Source organism: Lissotriton vulgaris, chromosome 2_1, assembly GCF_964263255.1.
Source record: "Lissotriton vulgaris chromosome 2_1, aLisVul1.2, whole genome shotgun sequence".
Taxonomy (NCBI): domain Eukaryota; kingdom Metazoa; phylum Chordata; class Amphibia; order Caudata; family Salamandridae; genus Lissotriton; species Lissotriton vulgaris.
The window spans coordinates 1,797,810,591-1,797,835,145 of record NC_141687.1 but is presented as its reverse complement, the minus strand read 5'-3'; the positions used below and the strand labels follow the sequence as shown (position 1 = coordinate 1,797,835,145).

The following is a 24,555-nucleotide window of genomic DNA, read 5'->3' as shown; positions in this document are numbered from 1 at the left end:
ATAGAAGTGGCACTCCTCGTCTGCCCGGTTAGTCCTGCTTTGCGGTGGTTTCTCCTCTTCGGCTGCGACACCGCAGACCAACAGCAGTAGGCAGAGGGTGATGGCAGAGCCAGCCACCGTACAACGTCTGCGCACCTCAATAATGCGGTGCTGGCTTCCGTCCCGCCTCTCGCGGTCTTTCAGCTTCGCCGTAGATGTGGGCGGAGATCCGTAAGATTCTGGGACCAGGGCGGGCGGAAGCAGGCGGTCCGTAACAGGGGGGTTGACGCAGCCTTAACGTGCTGATTTACACACCTGCCTGCGGGGAGGAGAAGAGAGCGATAGCGCGGGTTTTGAATACATATACACTTGTTTACAACGCACTAAATTATGCCCTGGCCCGGCGCTGTACCTGTTGTGTGCGAAGGGTGCTTGTACTGCTACAGCCCGTGCTACACACCATAACCGGGTGCTCCACCCACACGCCTATCTGTTCCAGGAAGCACGTGAAACAGCGCAGTGGGAGTGCACGTCACCGTGAGCGTGCACATCAGATCGCCGGAGAAGAGTCAAGACACGCCGACCTCCGAGGCTGCCTGCTGCCTACACTGACCCGCTGCAGAGGGAGAGGGACACTGGAAAGAGCCAGGTGAGTGGGTGGGGGGCAGAGAGGGAGGGGGTGGGTGTGTGTGTGTGTGCTTCCGTGAGTGTGGCTGTGTGCGTGCGTGATTGTGAGAGGCTGCCGCTCTGAATGTGGAATGTGGATCAAAAGATGTGCACGACTGGGGGGGCGGGGCATGATGCGCGTCCACGATGTGCAATCGGCGCTCGTGCACCAATCTACCTCCCTTGAGGAGCAACTCCGCGACAATAGGTTGAGAGAGCTCGACCTAAAAAGGATCAGTTTTGAGTGGAAAAATATGACGTGATCCATGCTGCGTTTTGGTCCATTTCTTGTCGCGGGCACTAGGCCTACCCACGCAAGTGGGGCACCATTTTTATTTGGAGACTTTGAGGAATGCTGGGTGGAAGGACATTTGTGGCTCCCAACAGATTCCAGAACTTTAGTTCACAGAAATGTGAGGAAAATATATATTTTAGTCAAAATTTGAAGTTTTCAAGAAATACTGGGTTACAAAACCTGGTGAGAGCCATAGAAGTCACCCCTCCCTAGATTCTCCTAGGTGTCTAGTTTTCAGAAATGTGCAGGCTTGCTAGGATTTCTCAGGTGCCTGCTGAGCTAGGGCCCAACATCCATAGCTACCCACTTTGCAAACTTAGGGTCAATTTTGAGTGGAAAAATTTGATTTATCCATGTTGTTTTTTGGGCCGTTACTTGTCATGAACACTTGGCCTACCCACAAAAGTGAGGTACCATTTTTATCAGAAAACTTGGGGGAATGCTGGGTAGAAGGAAATTTGTGACTCTGTTAGAATAGAAATTATTTGTTTATGTATTATTATATGTAAGTTAGCATTCGCTGCACCATTTTCTAATTTGGCACCCTTTTTTGAATCATGATCGAAACGAATCCTTTGCCATTTCTGAGAAAAGGCCTCTGCTGAGATGCATTTCTCCAAAGTTGAGTTTTGCTTTACTAATGAATACACTGTCCTTATTAGCACAAAGCTTTCCCATTAGATAGAGGTCTTCTCTGACTAGTCTTGTGGCGGGCACGGGCAGAACGACCTTGAGTAGTAGATAGTGTGTGCCCGGCCTCAGAATCGAAACTTATTCTCTGTACCTCATTGTTTAGCTGCATCTGCTTGGAAAATTCCATTGTGGGCGTGCCTTCATTGGTTCTGAAATGTACATAATGTATCTCTATGCTAGCTGATGTCAGACCCTTTGCGGCACTCGTAGCGACTGGGCAGACAGGGCTCCGCTCTAAGTGTACTTTGAATAAACTGTTATGGGTTTGTCTTCTCTACTGTCTGACCGACTCTTCATTTGGTATGGAAGGCTGGGAGGTGGTCATTAGTGACCCGGGTTACCCTAACCGGGACACTACCTTCAGCGCCCTACCCATTGCAGAACTTCTCATCACAAAAATGTGAGATAAATAAAAATGTTTGTCAAATTTGGTGGTTTTCAAGGAAATCTGGGTAGCAAAGCCTTGTTAGAGCCATGCAATTATCCCTATCCTTGATTCCCCCTCGGTGTCTAGTTTTAAAAAATGTACAGGTTCGCTAGGTACCTCTAGGTGCTGGGTGAGCTAGGCCCAAAAATCCACAGCTACCCACTCTAAACAAAAAGAGTCCATTTTGAGTGGAAAAATGTGATGCATCCATGTTGCATTTTGGTCTGTTCCACTTCACTGGCACTAGGCCTAACCACACAAGTTAGGTACCATTTTTATCGGAAGACGTGGGAGCATAGAATACTAGAACAATTGTTATTACCAAGTGGATTTCGCTGTATTTGTGCCTTCCAAATGTAAGCCATTGTGTAAGAAAGAAGACATTTACCCACACATTCAGAGATGTACAAATAACCACTGCTCCTAAACTCCATATATTGTGCTAATTTCAGAAATACCAATTTTTCACTCTACATATTTCACCATATGAATTGGTCTATACTCTGTACACAAAGAAAAAAACATTGTAAGATGCAGTTCAGTTTTTGGCTCTGGGAACCTTAGGTTCTTGGAACATCTACAAACCTTATAAATCCTTGCAAACAGAAGGGTCTAGTGGACATAATGGTATAGTGCTCTTGAAAATAAGCCATAGTGGCAAAAAGTTACGGATGAAAAATTTGTCACAAATGGCAGTTTTTCCTACTCATTTTCTGTATTCCTTTATTTTAACAGTTAGTTTCTTTGAGAAAACCTTGACGGATCTACACATATGACCCCTTACTAAATTTTGAGCTTTGCCTACATATTAGCAATCTATAGGTTTTTTGGATCACCCATGAGTTTCACACTGATTTCCACCACAAACAGAAAGTAGCTTGAGAGCACAAAAATTAGGAAAAATGATCTACCTGTTTGAAAAATGCCAAAAGTGTGGTAAAAAATGTGCTGGTTTTATTATTCAGCTCTGGTTTTCCTGAAAGCGGGAAAATGGTGACTTTAGCACAGCAAATGATTTGTTGATCCCATTTTTTTTTTTCCAGAGCACTTTATTCCTATTTGCCCCCAAAAAGTCAAAATATAGCTATATTTTTGCCTATTTTCCCTGTCCCCTCCAGGGGAATCAACAAACCCTGGGTAATTTTAGAATCCCCAGGATGTTGGAAAAAAGAACATAAATGTGGATAATTTTGGAAAAAAGTTATGGATCCCTAGGCATGAACCAACCCAAATAGCCCCAAAAAAGGCTCCATACTGGGGGAGAAAGCCCCAGCAACTATGTGGTTAAGGGGAGGGGTGCCGCTCAGCCCTCTCTCCGAGCATTAAAAAGTCCCTGGTGGCCCCATTCCCAAGGGCTATGTTTTTTTAAAGAGGGCGTGGCCACCCTCTCTGAGCCTTTTATGGCCACAAGGACCCCCTGCCTCTGGGCTTCGTCTTATAAGAGGTGGGTGCACTGGTGCCCACTCAAGGCACCTACCATACACTTATTCAGGGCCGCAGGAGAAGTCCCAGGGCCCATGCGGCCCCAGCAGCTCCCAACATATTGCGGGAGTCGCCATTGTTCCTATCTATTTGCTGCTTCCTCCAGGTGGGAGCAATATCTTTTTCTGTTTCCCTGCCCACATCAATGTGGGAAGGAAAACAGAATACAAGTGTGCTCCCAGCTGGCGGAAGCATTTTTAAAGCTTCTGCCCGGTGGGAGCAGGCCTTTTGTTTTCTTCCGTTTGGTGGGAGATTTAAAAATGCTCCTGCCCGGCAAATACAAGTTTCTCTGCCCGTGTCGGTGCGGGAAGGCAAACTGCTGTATCCTGGGGATGGGGGTCCCCCTTTGAATAAAATCGGAGCCCAGGGGGTGGGGTCCCTGGGGCCAAAAATGGCCGGGAGAAGGGGGCTGTGTGCCCTCATCCCCTTTTAAATACTTTGAGCTCCATGGGATGGGGTCGCCAGGGCCAAAAACGGCTTGGGGAGAGGGGCCAAGCACCCACCTACCTCCACCCCCCCCCCCCCTGAAAAACATGTGTCGTCCACCCTGGGCCCTGGCCAAGCCAGGGTTTAAAAAAGAAGAAGTGCAAGAGTCTGAATGTTACAAATGGGATTCCTGGTTGACTGAGGTATGCACCCAGGCCAGGCAGGAACCACCACTACGGTCATAGAAAGCTAGATATTCATTAAAAAATAACTTGTGCTCACCCTTTGGTAACTTGACACAGAGCAGTCACACTTAACCAAAGAGGTAATGTGTAAAGTATTTTTGCAACACACACACAGTAACACAATAAATACACCACAAAAGACTCCACACAAATTTATAAATATAGATTATTATATTATAACCAAAACGACAAAAATCCATTGTATATGTTTCCGTATTGAATTTTAAGAGAATAAATGTAGTAAAGCGCTTAGAAGGATATAGCGCTAAAAAGGTTACTCCTTTCCCGATTGCAAACAGGGAGATGCTTCGATGTTGAAACCCGCAGGCATAGGATGCTTCGATCTTCTCCACGCTGTCGAAGACGATGAGTTCCAAAGACGGGTTCCAGAGTCGAGAGGTGTTGAGCACTGGATTCTGCCATGCAGCTGAGGAGATGTGTCGACCTCACCAAGCTGCAGCGATACAATGTCTGATGTGTCGATCACTGGAGACAGAGTGCTGGTTCCAAGGCAATGTGCTGATTTTACTCCCGCAAATGGGTTGATGTACCTGTTCTGCTACATGCAGTCAGGAGAAGCATCAAAATCCATGTTGCAAGTATCTGGGTCACTTCCAGTGAGCCATGCACAGGAGCATGGGTAGTGCCTTTGATATCTCTGAGTCTCAAGTAACAGAAGGCAAGCAAACAAGCCCTTGAAGATCACCTGGAGTGAAGGCAGAGTCCGGCTCTCCTACGGCAGAGGCAGAGAGCAGCCAACAGCAGGGCAACAAGCAGAAATCTAGGCTCTCCAAATCAGCAGTCCAGTTGAGTCCTGTAAGTAGCACAGCAATCTTTCTGCCAAAAGTTCAGTTCAAGATCCAGAAGTTTTTGATTTTATGGAGTCAGAGACCCGGTACTTATACCCAAAAGTGCCTTTGATGTGGTGGGGTTGACCTCAAAGCAGCTCTCTGAAATGTATACGTATTCCATTCAACCCAGTCGGCCAGGGGAATTGTCCACTTTTTAAAAGTGGTATTTCTAAAATAGTAATGTTAAATCCAACATCACCATTATGGAGGATTTGTCATTACCATTCCAAACTTATGAAACATAAAAAAACTACACTTCCCTGATCAGGAATTATAGTGTAAAAGTGTATTAAGAAATTCACAATGCTAGTCTAGGAGAGAAGTAGGCCTCACAATAGTGAAAAAACGAAATAGGCTGTTTGTAACTACCAGGACATGCAAAACATAAAAGTACGTCATACCTTTTATTTACAAAGCACCCTTCCCTTAGGTCTACCTAGGGCCTAACTTAGTGGTGACTTATATGTAGTGAAAGGGGAGTTTTAAGCTTGGCAATGAGTATTAAATGGCAGGTCAAAGTGGCAGTAAACTGCACACACAGTCCCTGCCATGGCAGGAGTGAGACAGGTTTGAAAGGCTACTTGTGCGGGTGAAACAATCAGTAAAGTAAATCAAATATGCCAAACAGGTGTAAACCAATGATACCATGTTTAGAGGAGAGAGAACATGCAGTTTAGCACTGGTTAGCAGTGGTAAAGTGTGCAGAGTCCTAAAGCCAACAAAAAGGAGGTCAGAAAAAGAGGAGGAAGGCATAAAGTTTGGGGTGATCCTTCAAAGAGAGCCATTTTCCAAAACCGCGCTTCTTTGCTTTCTTTTAAAAAAAGAAATATGTTTCCCCAGATTCGTGGATCCTCGGCACTGATGCAAGCAGGGAAGTAAATCAAAATGTTGCTCCCAACCAGAGGGAGCATCATAAGTAGCTGCTCCCTGCATGCTGGAGCAAGGCCGGCTCCAACAGCAGGCTCGGGGGGGGCTTGGGCTGTGTGGTCCCTCAGACTCTGCCCTTGGCCCCCAACAAGGGTATCAATGGTGGATGCCCTGGGTGAGCAGCAGGGAACCCACCTCAAATTAATGTAGGCCCTGGGGGATTGGGTCTCTGGGGCCGAGAACAACTTGAGGAGGGGGGTCACATGTCTTCCTCCTCTTTATTTCGAGTAGAAGCCCTTGGGAGGGGGTCTCAGGCCTGAAAAGGCTTGAGAAGAGGGGCCACCTGCCCCCTCCCCTTTATTAAAAATGGTGCTGTGGGATGGGGTCCTCAGGGTCCAATAAGGCTCTGGCAGGGGGGCCTACTGCGCCCCCTTTCCTTTAAAATAAATAAGGCACTGGGGGATGGGGTCTCTGGGGCCATAATAGGCTCATGGAGGTGGTTGACACTGCCCCCTCTCCTATATCTATGTAGGGCCCTGGGGATGTGCCACGTGGCCTCCCTCCCCTTTAAAATAAAATCATGGCCCTGGGGGATAGAGTCCCCAGAGCCCAAAGAGGCTCGTGGACGGAACCAACCAGCCCCTTTAACAAAAATAGTTCCTTGGGCTATGTGGTCCCCAGGGCCCAATAAGGCTCGGGAGGGGGACCAATAGATATGGACATGGGGGATGGAGTCACGGGCCTAGAGGCCCGGTGAGGGGGAACATGTTTAAAAAAATCACCATGGGAATGGTGTCCCCTGGGCTTAGTAAGGCTTGGGGAGGGGGATAATTTATCCACCCTCCCCTTTAAAATGCATAGGGCCCCGGGGGATGGGGTCCCCAGTCCCAAGAAAGGACGGGCAGAGGTGCTACTACTCCTTCCCCTGTTTAATTGTATTTGGCCCCAGGGATGGGGTCCCTGGGGCCCAAGGCCATTCCTATCAACCTGCTGCTGGAAGGAGGCCATGTGCAGAGTGAAGATGGGTGTCTGCGGGGGTTGGCCACGGTCCTTTGGCCAAACCCAGGTGCACGGCCAAAGTCTGTGGGCAGCGTTGGGTTGGCTGCATGCGAAGTTTGGCTGGGGTAAATCCCTGTGGCCAACCCCCTCCATGCACAACCGAAAGGCCCTGAACAGGGTGGGTTTGGCTGCCTTTGGGAGGTTGGCCACAAGCCTTGTGGCCAACCCCACTCCACGCACAGTTAAAGGGTTTGAGCAGTGTGGGGTTGGCTACAAGTATGGGGTTGGCTGCAGGGCCTGGCCATCATCACTCATAACATCTTCTATGATATCACTGCAACATTTGAAATTAAATTATTGATGAGAAAACTGTGCATGGCGGGGGTGCAAGTTATAGTTACCTTAGGGCACGAGTTATAGTTAGTTGAGATACCTTTAATTATAACTGGTGAATTTCTGTGTTTTTTAGATTTTAAAACATTACGTTGTTACTGAATTTTTCATTTAACTATAAAGTTACTTCAAACTTTAACCTTTGTTTTTTTTAGACGAAAAAAATATATATATGTGTTACGTCACAATTGACACAGGAAGGGCATTTTTTTTTCCTGCTAACTTTGACTGTGCACAACAAATCCTCTTTCCAAAATAAAAGACATCTATTTTGGGTCCTGCTTGGCACGTTTTGTGCTGATCTGTCAAGTGGAGGGACCTAGAAAAACAGGGGTCCCCAAAAGTCCTGTGAGACAGGGAATTATTTGTTGGGGTAGGTGGTCGTCCCCCACAAATAATAATGCCCACTATTCTTGTTAAATTCAGTAAAGGTTTGAGTCATTTAAACCTGAGCTCAACCCCTAGTAGTTATGGCACGGAGCAGACAGGATGAGAGCACGTGTAAAGCATTTAGAAGTACCATAGAGTTAAAAACTCAAAAACACAACACTATAAAAAAAACTCTCTCCAATATATAAAAAAAGACAATATTTTATTGCACAAAATGAAAGCAAAATGACAAAAATCCAATGAGGGTTACCAATGATATAAATGTTTAAAGTTTAAAATAAAAGTAGAAATAAAAAATGCAAAGAGCCAAACTCAGGACACTGTCATGCTAGACCGGTACAAGGGTAAGGTTTACCTGTGTATCTGGCACAGGCCAGATACACAGATTGGATTGGTCCTGGTCTAAAAGTTACCTTCACTTTAAAATTTTCAAGTAGGTAGAGTTCTCAGCAGGGAAGGCTGCATGCTAGCTCTGAAGACATGCTTGTCAAAGGGGAGTTGACAAAGGAGAAGATTTCGATGAAGCCGTTGGTGAAGGCGGGAAAAGGTCAGAGTGGGAAAAGTCCAGAGTTTGCGCTCAGGAAATTGTCAATGTTGATTGGATGCTGCTCACTGTCAACCCAATGAAGATTCAGAATTAGACTCTTTTCTGGCAGTCATATTTTCTCAGTGGGGTAAGGCTGAAGTGTGTAGCCAAAGAGGGGTAGATGTCATCAGATGCTGGACAGTGTCAGGCCCACTGAAACTGATTTACTGCTGCGGAGTAGAATGAAGTGGCAGCTGCAACGAAATGAGGACCACTGGCGGTGCACTCTCAGTGGTCCATCTGGCAGGTTGTCTCGAATTCCTGGTGGGAGCGCGACTAGGAGGTTGGCGTGGCTCGTGGAGCAAGGAGGACATCAAAAACATGGTGTCTCATCGCCGAGGTGAATGGTGACAGGACTCGCTCCAACATTAGGCGGGTTTCCACATGACGGAACTAGGCACTTTTCTGAACTAGATTAACCTTTGGACTTCTAGCAGTGTAGATAGTTTCCCTCAATTTTGGTCTAATAATCAAAAGAAGAATGGACACTTGTTACCACTTTAACCATTGGTCAAGGTTGGACACTCTCATAAACGCGGTGTTGTTTGTGCGGTGTATGTGTTTCTTCCGCCCCTCACACGCGTTATGGCATTTATCATTGAGTGTTCCAATAACGTGCTGTATGCCAAGCCTCAACCCGAGGCAACCTCTGGCGTTAGTGGCAGTGTCCAGAGATATGGGTAGGGGGAGGTAGGGCACCCAAAAAATAAGATAAAAAGCTAATACTACACCGGTGAGAATTTTATTAAAAGAGGTGAAGTATTGCTAATAAAATTAGTTGCGGTATAATAGGAGGTCGGGTTAATGGATCTCTTTATACCTTTTTAACTATAGCGTCTGTTATTGATTATTTAATCAAGTAAGAAAACAAAGGATATTAGCATTTTTTTCAATATATGCAATAGCAATTATTATCAAGAATTGTACCTTATATTCGAAAAAATAAAAGTAAAAGTATTGAGGGAACATTCAAGTAAGCATAATTTGTGGATTTAGGTGTGGAGTAGTTGTCCATCTTCATGACCAGAACTGTGGCGATATACCATTTGTTTCTAAGAGATTGGCTTGTGCATATGTCAAAAAGTTCAGGTTTTAATTAGATAGCAATCTATATCTGGACCGTTATGGTTCGTGTGGTCAACTATTCATGATTTCACAGTTTAAAACTTCAAGCAAAGTTCTAATATATTTTACTCTATATGATCATCTTTCTGTATTTATTGTTCTGGTAGGCTGTCATTTGGATTCTGGCAATTGTATTTTCAAATATGTCTCCCAAATTGCTGTTTTGAACCTTCAAATGTAATTACTTTTCTCCTCTTATTGAGACTTCAGTGACTCTCAGTGGGCGTCAGGGCATGCTTTAAAGAGCTGTCTATAGCACAAATGGTGTCATTTATGATAAAAAATCTAAATTTAGGAAGGATACTTTCGTTTTACATCCTCTAGCATGGACAGTTTATCAAGTTATTTTTGACATCCACCCCGCGCGTCTCCTAAATATAAATTTGGTGCAATTTTGTCAGAATCCTAAACTTGCCTTTTTACTAGGAAAGTGTAGCATGGTATTCTGTCATGAAACCGCCCCCAAAGTTGTGTTGTTTAATCCAATCAGTGTGATTAGAGGACTCAGAGTGATGGACACTGAGGCAATAGGTGATTGGTAATTCATTGAGAAAATGAACTCAAAGCCCAAACTCTATGCAGTGCAACAGTAATGACAGCAAGCGGTCCCACCAGAATCTGGGGATATACTTCCCCAGAGGAATATTTGGACTATGAAGCCAAAGAATGCATCACTTTCCAACACAGTTTCCCAACAAAATTGCTAAAAAGCGGTTGGCTGTACATGAAGTTCGGTAGGGATACTCAAGTATTTGTGTTCTTCACAATCTGCAAAGCAAGTGAAGGCCTTCCCAGATATGTTTGCGAGGAGGGAGGTGGCGGATATCTCTGAACACACCTGGGCCAAAACATTGCATTCATTCATTTTAACACCAGAAGTTCCAATAAAACGTGGTTAAGATTTATAGGTTTTGTATACAGTTTAAACACTTTTGTCATGTAGACCAACACATTATGTCTTCTCTCTTGTCTTCTAACTTCCATTTCCATTAAAGTACCAATCCGCTCTAGTTGAGTAGATTATCATTTAATATGAATGAGAATCTTCTTTAACTGGGAGGAATGAAAAAATTAAATTTGCATAGATCTTACCATTTTATGTTTTTAGACGGCAGACTTATTTGTCAAAATTCACTAGTTACAGGCTCCAACAGACAAAATAAGATATGAAAGCTATTAATATGAAACATGAAATGCAGATACACAGGAGTGAAATTAGTTGCAAAAGAAAGAAATTGCTCTCTGTGGCCAAAATAATAGTTTCACTTTTAACTTGAAACATTTTGTAATTGCTATCGATCTGTTACAAACTATGAACTTTGTACTTTCTGGAAATATGCTGATTTATCCACAGCCCAAACATCAGATTGTTATTACTTGTAAAAACATTCATTGTAATTATTGTCAATATCAGGAAATATATATTCATGTAATCATCAAATATTAGACAGACATTTTCAGTAAATAAAGCCTTACTGCCCCACAATTATGGTAATTAACGTTATGCCAGCATTTCAGTTGACGTGCATTACAATGTACCATTGTGACATTAACATTATAGACCCAGGAAAAATGTCTAATATATAACAAAGAATCTTCTCGTCAATCTTTCATTCTCATTTACTTTTGTACCCTTCCTTTTTACGGCTTGCCTGAGCCAGCGCGCATGCGCTGCTCAGCAAGGCTTTAGTAAGGGCTTTTAAATTCTAAACACACGCTTGTGCGTGTGTTTTGATTAATCACCCACAATTGGCCTTTGCATACGTCTTTCTAAGAAAGACAGCACGCAATTGGCCCAAGGCGGGTGATTGTCCCGCCTTCTTTGTTCCCTGGCCTAGGGTGCTCGGGAGCGAGCATTAATGCCATCAGCTTCCAAATATTGTATTGGCGTTAATTGGAAACAGATGGCGCAATGGTTGTCAGCACTGGTCGCTCTGGTTTTTGCCTGCAGCGGCGGGCATAAGCGCGCACGCAACACTCCCAGGCCTGATTTAATAGAGCTATACAATAGCAGATCTTCAGTGACAAGTGCCATACTTTGTTTAAAAATTCCAGTGTTAAGGCAAACTTCTCCCGCGCCATCGTTCAGCAGTTCTCTTTTTGGGCAGACGAGTATGACAAAATCCTGATTACGTGATGAAATCATATGTCAACAGACAATATGCAACTTTCCGCCATCTCCTTTGCTAATTTCTATACCGTTGACCAAAGCTTCTAACCAGCCTCACTTTGGAACTGAATTGGTGGGATTTGCCGAAGATAACCCAGTGCATCTAAGTGGATGTAGGAGCTGATCAATGTCTCCGTGTCGGAAACTAAGGACATAGCTAGCATGTTTTATGTCCCTAGGTTCCCCTGTTTGTTAAACAAAACTACAGCCGCATTGCACCCGGTCCTCGACAGCCATTTAAATATACTTGAGAGCACTTATTTGAAGCATCACCTGCATTGTATGGCTGAAGCCGCATGCGCTGGGTTTGCCATTACATAGCCAACTTATCATATTGCATTGGGTGGACTTATTGTGCAAACAAGCAACACAAAACGTGGGTGCACAAAGCTTCAGCTGCCAACTGAAAGAGAGTGGTAAACCTAATTAATGCGTGAGCTATGGGTTCAAATTTTCTAATCACCCCACGCCTGATGCCCTCGTGCAGCCAGCTCCCTCCACGCAAACATATCTGGGAAGGCCTTCACTTGCTTTGCAGATTGTGAAGAACCTCATTATCATTCTTCTTCCTACTCTTCAAAGAGCAGGGCCAAGAGGGGAAAATACAGCTTCAAATGCCTCCCTCCACGACGCCACCACTTCAGGTGTTCTTTGTACACATGGCTTCAAAGCGCTGAGGGTGCTCGGGCTGGGTTTGGACCCCCCTTTTTTATTTACAGGCACTCCAAGAATGTGAAACAGAGTGCTAGAGGAGCACACATATGTAAAATAAAAATAACACACAGAGAATGTCCTTGGGATTTTACCTACGATGTGGCCTGCCACTTTTTAAGAATTTGCACAGCTCGCTTGATTGATATGTAGAGTGCCTATCAGCCTGAGCTCTTATCTGGGGAACCTGGTTGGTGTATAGGCATTGGCTTGATACACTGACGTTGTGGGCGGACGCATCAGAACTGATCATGTGTAATGTGGTCTTTAGGTAAAGTACTCAGGTGCTTTTGGGCTCAGGGCCAGATGTACGACCATTGGCATTAGTGTCTTTCTAACAGAGACAGCACACACATAAAAACACTCTACTGAATGCAACATACACTCCACACAATACCACTCAGTGCCACATAATTATATGCTACATAATTACACTGTACTCAATGCAATATACACTAAAAATAATACCACTCAGTGCCACATAAATACACGCCACATAATTACACTCTACTGAATGCAACATGCACTCCACACAATACCACTCAGTGCCACATAATTATATGCTACATATTTACACTGCACTCAATGCAACATACACTTCAAATAATATCACTCAGTGCCACATAATTACACGCCACATAATTGCACTCTACTGAATACAACATACAATCCCCATAATACCACCAATCAACATAAATGCACTCTAAACCATGACACACTTTCACTAAACATGATATCACAACACCACAGTTCCAGGCCACACAATCCAACTCCACACATTTCCGATACACACCACATAATTACACACCAAACAACCTATTTCAACTCCGCAACTCCACAATTCACAACGTACCTCCAATCCACACCATATAGTGTCACCACCTGAGCACCAAACATCATTCACCACCACAATTTTGCATCAGCGCACCACGTAAGCATCACATCAGTCTGCCCTTGGAATCTGTTGATTCTCCCCTAGTGTCCGTTCGCTGCTCGCGTTCTACTTAAATTACTGTTTTCCATCCTCCACTCCCCCATTATTTATGTCCTGCTTCCCCATAACAAAAACAATTATAACAAACAAGCATGAAAACAGGCAGGAAGAAGTTGCCAGCAGTGCAAGTACAATAAAAACTAGAAGACATTTTTTCTGTTAAAAAAATATTTTAATCAGTTTTTTCAGTTGTATATAATGTCGTCTTTGTTTGTATAAAGGTAACAAAAATGCTTAACACTTTTTCTTATAGCTTTTCAACATAATGCACAGCAGCCACAATGCTCTACAACATAGCCAAAAGTTCTGGCTAAACACATACAGTCCCAAAGGCGAGAACTATTGGCTATGCCATTGCTTGTTCCTTTTCTTACTCATATACTTTTGAACTTCACATAAAGAGCATTGGCTGTAATTGATTACATCATCGTATGTACTATCATAAAATGTCAATATATATATTTTTTTAAAAAAAGTTTATGCCAGCAATTACCAACATGTTCTTGGATAGATTGCCAATTTGTGCCCAGGTATCTCATACGGTATACAACGTTTAGCACGCATTTGTTACAACGCACTACCATTACAACGCAGGCATTACCACGCATACCATTGCAACGCATTGCGCTGGGGGGCGCTCTAGGATAGGGAATAAGTTTAATTTTATATCCAACACCTTCCCTAGTGTCCACGGGGACTGGAGTTGAAATATAAAATTATACTTACCACTATCCAGCACCTCAAAGCGCTATGCGTTGTAACGGTATCCGTTGTAAATACCGCGTTGTAAAGGTATGCGTGGTAATAGTATGCGTGCTAACATCATACATCCATCTCATACTGTACTCCACTCAATAGTATCATTAGCAATTGAGTCCCCTATAGTTGGCTGGTAAATATCTTGACGGGCCCAGGTATCCACCAAATGCCAATTAGTATGTCGCGAAAGCATGTATCCTCCATATGTCAGTTACAATCATAATGTGCTTAGGTCTTCCCATCCTCTAGACAGTGCCAACATGTAACAAGGTATACCCCATATTTCAGTTAATGCCACTATGTACCTAGGTGCTTTTCATAATATGCACTAAGTGCATCACCCCCATACACCAGTCTGTGCTGCCATGTACTCAAGGGTATCAAATATGCCATTCACTGCCATTATGTGCCCCTGGCATTCTCGAGGTATTGTCATGTAGTACCCGAGGTAACCTCCTGTTAGAAATTGGTTTTCTGGTTGGCTAGGGTATGCACCTAAACCAGGCAGAATCCACCCCTCTAGTCATGAAAATGGGATTACATGTCTAAAAAAAACCTGCTCACCCCGTTGGTAGCTTGATACAAGCAGTCAGGATAATCTCAGCGGCAATGTGTAAAGCATTTGCACATAACAAAGAGCAATACAGTGAAAACACTACAAAAGGACACCACACCAGTTTTAGAAAAATATCTATCTGTGTAAAACAAGACCCAAAACGATAAAATAAAATCCAACATACAGTAATCAAAATACGAATAATTCAAAAATAGCTGTATACACAGTACCTTGAAGTCAATAGCTCCATCTGGGGCTATCACTGCATTGTGAATAAAAAAAACAAAAGTTCCGGCCAGTCACGGGCCAGTTACAGTGTCAGGAGACCCTTAAAATAATACCTTTGGAGATGCAGGTTGTTGATTCCGAAAGTAATTTCAGGAATCTTTGGGCCCTTGAATTCACACGCGTTGCAAGTTGAACTCTGTGAGTTTGAAGTCAGGAGCGCACGCGTCGGCAGGCATCGGGCCTGAGGTGTGAAGCAGAGCGGTGTGACGTGCGTCGCCACAGGCCTCGGAGCAGGCAGCTGCTCAGTGATGGTCATCCTGCGACGTTGGTGAGACCATGACTGCGGTGCAAAGCAGGAAGTGCTCGTTGCAGTGCTGAGAGGTCACAGTGCAGGCAGCGGCGGCATAGTTGCTGAAGTGCCGTTGTCGGTAGATGCAAGGCTGCAGTGTGAGACTGGGCAATAAACACAAGATAAAAGGTCAAGGCACTCTAGACCTACACTGGTTTTACTAATGTTCTAGGTAACATAGGCCAAACGGTGGTAGTGCGCAAGCTGGGAACCTGACCTCCCTCGCTCCCTTTATATTTTGGAAAACCAACATTAATACCACAAACAAAAGGTGCTCAGCACATACCAATATATTTAGAATATTAAAGAATGATATGATACAATTTTTAAAAATGCAGTCTAGGGTCAATCACAATCATAATAGATACACTCCCAAAGCCCAATAAGTTTGCTGAAGACTTTGTTTTGTCCAAAAAGTTTTCTTCTTTCTTTATTTGATAGATGAAATTTTCATTCAATTATTAAAAACAAGATACATGATCATAGCCGACGTGGCGCGTTTCGTCTCCACGAGACTTCTTCAAGGCTTTATTTACAATCCTTTATAGTATTTTCTGATGAATCTTGCTCAAGAGAGCGCCTGATAGTTTGATTAGCGTGTTCCTATCACCGGTAAAATCGTGCCTGCCACAAAGCAGAGATAAGTATTCTCCAAAAATGACGCTGTTAGCCCTCAATGTTTTCCACAATAGTATCCTTCTGTCTCAATCAATTATCGATGAGACAAGTCGTTCGGTCCGATGTCCGAATTCGTGAAGTTGCAGGCATGGGACTTTTGTGAGTTGGTAACCTATTATTGACTCACAACATAGGGTTTGCGAGTCGCTATTAGGAAGGGGCATGCCAAGGGTGTCCCTTCCTAATAGCGAGTCACAATGGTATGTAGGAATGTTTCACGAACATGAATGCGGTTGCAAAACATTCGTAGTTTATTCGCAAATGTGAAGGCGTCCTGGAAGGCCCCATACCACTTTGTAAATGGGGGTGCCAACATTTTTTCACAGTGACCACCGCCCACTCTGACAAAAGGAAAAGAAAACTTTTCATTTTTATTTTTGAAAAGCATCCTGTTTTTCTTTAAGAAAAACAGGTTGCATTTATAAAAACTGAAAAAAACGCTTTATTTAAAAAAGCAGTCACATGCATGTTGGTCCCTGTGAGCACCGGCCATTCCAAATGGGTTGCAACTTGCGACCGCCCTCGTAAATATTATTGAGGCAGGTTCCTTGTGACCTGTTAGACCTGGCTTTTTCAGCGAGTTTATCCCCATACATTTTGCTTTTTACCACTGCTGATCAGTGCTAAAGTTAAGCCTGGGCCGAGTTCGCGGAGTTACGCAAAACTCCATGAAGTGTAAAAAAAACTCCACCGTGATACGAGGAGCTCCGTAAGTGGCGGAGTGCGTTAGATAAATGCTGTTCTCTGTGATTTTTAGCACCAGGTGTTTGTCTGCACTGTGCAATCATTACGAACAGCACCATGCACAGAGCAAGCGGGCGCTATTTCCTTTCTGCCACTCGAGTTGATTTTTTACTTGAGCTGCTGCTTTCTGATCGCAAAAGGATGTTTTTTTCACATGAGCAGTCGCAAGCCTATGCGACCACTCGCAATGAGAAATCCGACCACACGCATTGAGAAATCTCGCTGGGATGTGGATTTTCCTCGCTTGCGCTCACCAACTTGATATTGATGAACCCGCCCAGACTTAGCTAAAGTGCATATGCTCTGTGTGTAAATTGTGAGTATAGATAGGCGTTTCCATGATTGGCTTGTTTGACTTACAACTTATTCCCTAATACAGTGCACTGTGTGTACACAGGGCCTGTAAGTCAAATGCTGCTTGTGGGCTTGCGATTCAGAAAAGGGGGGTGGTGATGAACAGAGTGTCTGAATTAAGCAGACCACTCTTACCCAGTCCAAAGATCAGGGCTTGATCCATCACCGTTATTTATCTCACTGCCCCATCCCAGCTCAGAACCTGGCTATATGCAAATCAGTCTGTCCCTGGCCCAGTGCATCATGGGAACAGGGCAGACTAAACTACCAAGCCAATTCTTCACCAGAAAGGAGACAAGCTACCGGGGACCGGTTTCTGGCATTTCAGCCGTCTTCGGCCCGGCTTGCTTGAATCCTCATGGAGCAGTGAGAAAGGGACTCATGTCTGAGTATACCCTGCCACACCTATAGTGGCCAAAAACGATTCAGAAAAGGGGGGTGGTGATGAACAGAGTGTCTGAATTAAGCAGACCACTCTTACCCAGTCCAAAGATCAGGGCTTGATCCATCACCGTTATTTATCTCACTGCCCCATCCCAGCTCAGAACCTGGCTATATGCAAATCAGTCTGTCCCTGGCCCAGTGCATCATGGGAACAGAGCAGACTAAACTACCAAGCCAATTCTTCACCAGAAAGGAGACAAGCTACCGGGGACCGGTTTCTGGCATTTCAGCCGTCTTCGGCCCGGCTTGCTTGAATCCTGATGGAGCAGTGAGAAAGGGACTCATGTCTGAGTATACCCTGCCACACCTATAGTGGCCAAAAACGATTCAGAAACGATTCTGAATCATTTTTGTCCACCATAAGCGTGGAAGGGTATACTCAGATGTGAGTCCCTAGCTCATTGCACCATCAGGATTCAAGCAAGCCGGGCCGAAGACGGCTGAAATGCCAGAAACCGGTCCCCGGTAGCTTGTTTCCTTCCCAGTACAAGAATTGGCTTGGTAGTTTGGTCTGCCCTGTTCCCATGATGCACTGGGCCAGGGTCAGACTAATTTGCATATAGCCAAGTTCTGAGCTGGGATGGTGCAGTGAGCTAAAAAACGGTGATGGATCAAGCCCTGATCTTTGGACTGGGTAAGAGTGGTCTGCTTAATTCAGACACTCTGTTCATCACCACCCCCTTTTCTGAATCATTTTTGTCCACCATAAGCGTGGAAGGGTATACTCAGATGTGAGTCCCTAGCTCATTGCACCATCAGGATTCAAGCAAGCCGGGCCGAAGACGGCTGAAATGCCAGAAACTGGTCCCCGGTAGCTTGTTTCCTTCCCAGTACAAGAATTGGCTTGGTAGTTTGGTCTGCCCTGTTCCCATGATGCACTGGGCCAGGGTCAGACTAATTTGCATATAGCCAAGTTCTGAGCTGGGATGGTGCAGTGAGCTAAAAAACGGTGATGGATCAAGCCCTGATCTTTGGACTGGGTAAGAGTGGTCTGCTTAATTCAGACACTCTGTTCATCACCACCCCCTTTTCTGAATCGCTTGTGGGCTTGCAGCACTGACTGTGCCACCCAGACAGGCAGCCTTGCAAAAGGTTCTCAGACCTGCCACTGCAGTGTCTGTGTGCAGTTTGGAACCGCCATGTCGACCTGACAAGTGCATCCACTTGCCAGGCCCAAACCTTCCCTTTTCTTAGATGAGTCACCCCTAAGGTAGGCCCAAGGTACCCCTGTGGGCAGGGTGCAGTGTATGTGAAAGTTAGGACATTTCCTGATGTGTGTAACATGTCCTGATAGTGAACTACAGTGAATTTTGTTTTTCACTTTTGAAAGGCTATCTGTCCCATAGGAGTGAATGGGAGTTTATTTATAATATCTTACAAGTATAACTTTCCATTGAGACAACATAGAAATGTGTAGTTTAGTATGCCTGAACTCAGAATATAAAAATGCATCTTTTAGTAACAATGATTTTTATATTGTGTGTTTGAAAATACCACTTCTAAAAAATGCCTCTGTTGGTTTGTAGATTGACTGACTGGCTTTGGAGTGGCAGGGGCTAGGAATGTGCATTCACTATAGACAGATTCACTGTGCATTCACTATAGACAGATACAGGGGGGGTTGAGGTGTGTCCTGCCTCTCCTGGATGAGTCAGGACACACTGCCGGGAAGCTCAACCAGAGAGGACAGAACTGGTTTGACTGAGCACAGACCCTCTCTTCCACCAGAAGAACAAAGAGAAATGGAATTTAAATATGGGGGCACAGACCCCAGAACTTTAGAATACTTCCAGACTCAAGAGGAACCTCTGCCAAGGAGAAGAGCTGGGAAAGCTGAAGGAGAAGTACTGCCCCTTTGCTGTTTACTGACTGGGGTTGGCCTGTTTCTGCCAAGGTAAGAAGAAAGACTTTGCTGTGTGCTGTGTATCTGCTTGAAGAAAAACTCCAAGAGCTTGAAGTGGAGCTTGCCTCCTGTTCTGAAGTCTCAGGGAAACGAAGACTTCACCACCAGCTCCCCTGAACTTCCTTGCTGAGAGTTCTGACCTGCCAAGAGGTGCCAGTTGCTGTGTTGGGCCTCTGTAGGTTTTCCCTGCAGTTGGGAGCTGGAAAAGAGACGCAACGAAGAGAAGCGCGATGCATCAGCACCCGTTTCCGACGCATCACCGCTGGGCTGCAGAAGAATTCGATGCAACACCTGCCAGCGGCTGGAGAAATAGCTGCACGTCTAATCCCGTGCACTGATCAAAGAAGTCTGAGATCACTACACCGATTCCGAAGCAGGCCCTGCTGTTCGGCTGCAAGAACCAATGCATCATGGGACCACGGGTGGGGAGACCCAACGCAGCGCAGTTGCCGCCGCCGGCACATTGAGAACTGATGAATCCCTGATCCCCATGCATTGCACGGGGGGTCAAATCTACAAGAACACCAGAGCTGCATTGAGAAACCGACGCATCACCTCCCCGCACAGTAAGACACTGACACATCACCTCCCCTTCAGTAAGGAACCAACGCATCACATCCCCTGCGTAGCAGTAAGGAACTGACCCATCACCTCCCCTGGAGTAAGGCACCAACACATCACCTTCCCCGGGCATAAGGAACCAATGAATCACCTTTCCTATGTCTGTTTTTGTTTATGATTGTGACACATCCAAGGTACTTTGTATTGAAAGTGTCGCATTTATAGTTTCCTATTGACAGAACCGTTTTTGCCTTCTTAGGATTACATTTTGATTACTGTATTGTTGACTTTTTTGTCACTTTGGTCTTGTTTGGTTTAGATAAATATGACCTATTTGTCTTAACTGGTGTGGTGTTCATTTTTTTTGTTTTCACTGTTTTACTGTATGTGTGCACAAATGCTTTACACACAGCCTCTGAGATAAGCCGGTCTGCTCATGCCAAGCTTCCAAAGGGGTGAGCAGGGGTTATTTTATAAGTGTATCTGCCTTACCCTGACAAGGAAGAAGTGTCACTACTTGGACAAAGGTTCAAACCATTGCCAACTATATTGCCCCATTTCTAACACAACCCATTTGGGAATTGCAAACAGTGTCTCAGACACTGTTGTAAATCAGGTTTTGTGATTTGCAAATTGCGAGTTGCTAAAAATCACAATTTGTGAGTCGCAAAACCTGATGTTTGTATATCTGACTCTCAGCCTACAAAGTTTCCAATAATCAAGAGAGAAGGTGGGTTGGATTGGACTTTGCCTGTGCTGAGGGTGCGTTCACTCAACACTCTCTGTGGTGCAACACACACACGTACTCTCTCTCTCTTTCTCTTTCGGTCTCTCTCTCACTCACACACACACACACACAGTTACGGAACCGGAGGTACCGGATGTAACATGTTGGTCTGTGTTGATTTCTAATTCTGCACTTTCATATTATTTGAAAACCTTTTCAAAACCAATTAGACTTTTTCAGTTAATGTTGTGCATTTTTGACAGGATAAAATGAATAAAAAGCGATTAAGTGGACAGAAATGGATTTTGGATATGAACCAGAGAAGCGATAATCCTTGGAGAGACCTATTTTTATGGGCAGTTCTTCAAAATCGACAGAAAATGGCCACTTACTTTTGGACTATGGTGAGCATTATAAATTGCATTTTTTGCTAAGCAATTTTAGTAAGTGTTACGCTTTTCTAGCTCCCTATCTCTCTATGCCTGTCAATGTGCCTGTCTTTCTGCCAGTATGCCTGTCAGTCATTGTGTTTGTTAGCATCCCTTGCCTGTCACTTTCATTACCTGTATATCATTGTGTTCCCATACACTTCTAAATTTCTTACTGCTTGTCTGTATTCCAGTTCAAGCTTGTTACAACATAGAAATTAGATGTTTTTGCAACACTTATGACAACCCCATTGTTATATCACTGGAGGAGGACTGGTATGGACCTGCCTTAAGAAGGAACTCTTGTATCCACCTGTTTAAGAACTGGTCCTAGAAATCCTAAATTGCATATTGGTGTACATGTTCCACCAAAATGTACAGACAAACCTGTTGCCTACCAGGGTCCAGTTTTGGGGCCCCAAAACCACAGTTTTGTTTTCCTTCAAACAAGATTTAGGGCAGTAGTGGGGCTGAGTCGGCTTCGCTGGATATTTATAATTGTATATAATGGACATTTAGTGATTGATGTGAAGACACCTTGGTCCTTCTCAGCTTATTCACAACTTTTGATGCTGTCCTTCCTCTGATCCTAAAAGAAGCTGCCCGTGCCAAGGAGATCACCTCACAGTGCTTCAGTAATGACCTTGGTAGTAAATCTCAAATTATCAAAATAAGTGCAATTATTTCTACCCTGGCCTTATTACTGTCAGAAAAGCTCCCCACTATCACCACTTACTTGAAATGGCTACATGGTACCTAGAAGAAGAAAATATTCATTAATTCTTAAAATGCTCCTCTTCTGGGTGAAAAGTGTTTTCAATCAATCAGGGTTGGTAAAGAGCAAAACTCACCTGTGATGGTCTCAATGTGCGGGGGGGGGGGTTGTGGCTCTGTTGAGTGCTGGGGCCATATGAAGAGGCAGGTCTTGAGGTCCTTTCTGAACTGGGTTAATGTGGGAGATTGTCAGAGGTGGAGGGGGAGGGTGTTCCAGGTTTTGGCTGTGAGGTAGGAGAAGGACGTTTCTCCTGTTCTGGTCTTGTTGATACATGGGACGGTGGCCAGAGGGAGCTGGGCTGATCAGAGGTGTCGTTTGTGTGCATTTCAGGTGTGTGGGTCCAGTGTTGTGAAGGGCTTTGTATTTGAGGGTGAGGAGTTTGAAGGTGTTTCTGCTTTCAACTGGAAGCCAGTGGGGATCGCCAAGGTGTTTGCTGAAGTGACTGCGACGAGGGATGTCGAGGATCAATCTGGCTGCGGCGTTCTGGACAGTCTGGAGTTTGCGAAGGAGTTTCTTGTTAGTTACAGCGTAGAAAGCATTGCTGTAGTCCAGTCTGCTGCTGTTGAGTAGGTGGATGACACTTTTTCTGGATTCGGTTAGGATCCATCTGAAAGTCTTTTAAAGCATGCAGAGGGTATTGAAGCAGGTTGAGAATATGGCATTGATCTGGTGGTTCGTTGATTCTGAAGCTTCGTGCTTGGTCCGTAGGGGTGGGAGGACTTCCAAGGGTGGAAGACCACCAGGAGTCATTCCATGCGGAGGGAGTGGTACCAAGGATGAGGACTTCTGTCTTTTCTGAGTTGCGTTTCTGACAGCTGTTCTTCATCCAGATGGTGACTGCTTTCATCCGTTCTTGGAAGTTGTGTTTGGTGATGTTGGGTTCGTTGGTGAGGGAGAGGATCAGCTGGGTGTTGTTGGCATAAGAGATAATGCTGTGCCTGTGATTCCTGACAATGGTTGCGAGGGGGCCATGTAATGCTGAAGAAGGTGGGACTGAGGGAGGTGCCCGGGGCACTCCACATTTGGTCTCTGTCAGTCCCGGGAGGTAGGGAGGAAGTCTGACCCGCTGAGTTCTGCCCTTGAGGAAGGAGCATATCCAGTCAAGGGACTTGCCCTGGATGCCGGTGTCATTGAGTCTGGTGGCTAGGGTGCCATGGGAATCGGTGTCAAATGCAGCTGAGAGGTCCAGGAGGATGGGGGGCCGCCACTGGTGCTTTTGTGAACAACGGTGGTGCCTCCTTCTAGATGGATGGGGCGGTACTTGCGCAAGATCTTCTATCAGTCGGGAACGGTGGTGGCGATATCGGGTGCAGAGTTGGCATTGGTCACGGTTTCCGTAAGGAAGGAGACATCAGGCGAGTAGGTGTTAAAGAGGTCCCAGATTTCTGTGGCGTGCTTGTGTAGGGAACTTACGTTGAGGAAGATGCAGTTGAGTAGTTTGTGAGCGTGATGTCCTACATGCTGGAAGATGCTGCTGGGGTACCGAGGTGGGTGAAGGTGCCGCAGCAGTGTAGAAAGGAAAGAGGGCCATGGTTGTTGGACGGTGTCGAGAGCTGGCAGTAGTTCTTGTGTCTGGGGTTGAGATCATGGAGGGTGCTGGAGTTGTATCGGAGGCAGGTCAGGGGACCAGGGTCCCTGGCAATGGTCATGGTCAGGTCGTGGATGGGCGCAGACTGGCTTGCCTTTGGCACGCCTTCAGTGGCTGCCATTAAGTAGGGAGAGGGAGAGGGCGGGTCAGCTGGAAGGCGGAGCAGGAAGGACACACTGGAGGGGGAAGAGGCCGTGGGGCAGCAGCAGCAGGGGAAAGACTGAGAAGTGAAAACAAAGGAAAACTAAAGAAAGAGTGAGAAGGGAAAAGGAGAAAGGTGACAGAAGGGCAGAGCGAAGGAAAGAAGAAAAGGGACACAAAAAGAAAAAGGCCAGAGAGGCAGAGACAGAGCAGCAGAAGACCAGCGTGCTCTCCCACTGGCCCACCAGGGATGAGGCGTGTGTAGGCGGGCCTCAAACACCCTGCAACAGAGCTCAGGGGGCTCAGGGGGCAGCACTTAGTGGTGGATCTGAGCAGGGGTGGGGGGACAGAATCACTCTCACTAACCATGTTATGTAATTTTATTTTTATATAGCACACATTACCACTGGTCTCTAAGCGCTTATGTTTACCACAGGAAAAGTAAATAATCTCAGATTTCACATTAAAGGTCGAAAGGTTGTAGTGGCCAGATTCAGAGGTTATGTAGTCTATGCTACAGTATCCTCGGGCAATGCTTTAAATCGCTGTTTATAGATGCATAACATTCTTTATACAATGTATTTACACCTGTCTACACACTTCAATCGCGTTGGTTGAGTCTAATTGAAGCATATGTAGTATACAATATAGCACATTTTGGTCCAGACAGACACGCGCAAGAGGTACCTTGACTTTGATTATGGGGCACTTTCTTTTGTTCTGTACATTTTTTGGAGACAGTGCTACTCTGAATACCGTCATGTGGGCTCTAAAACTCCCTATGTTTTCAGGGACAGGAAGGCGTCGCTGCCGCGCTGGCAGCCAGCAAAATTGTCAAGGAGATGGTGCGGCTTGAAACCGAGACGGAGACTGCGCGGAGCATGAAGGAGGCTCAGTATGAACACCTCGCTTTAGGTGAGCAATTGGAATATCCCTCCATAGGGCACTTCAGAATAGGAGTAGACATTATAAAGCCTTCTAGGAACTGAGCTGTGATTCTACTATGTAATATAATAATATT

At 45.1% G+C, this 24,555-nt stretch overlaps 1 protein-coding gene across 1 annotated transcript in view; it reads left to right on the top strand.

Moving 5' to 3' along the window:
• TRPM5 (transient receptor potential cation channel subfamily M member 5) overlaps positions 1–24,555 on the top strand; it is a 545,198-nt gene that overhangs the window by 186,914 nt on the left and 333,729 nt on the right. The window contains exons 10-11 of the mRNA XM_086956260.1: positions 20,866–21,006; positions 24,326–24,449. Coding sequence (XP_086812386.1) covers positions 20,866–21,006; positions 24,326–24,449 — 265 coding nt within the window. The remainder of the gene's footprint in view (positions 1–20,865; positions 21,007–24,325; positions 24,450–24,555) is intronic.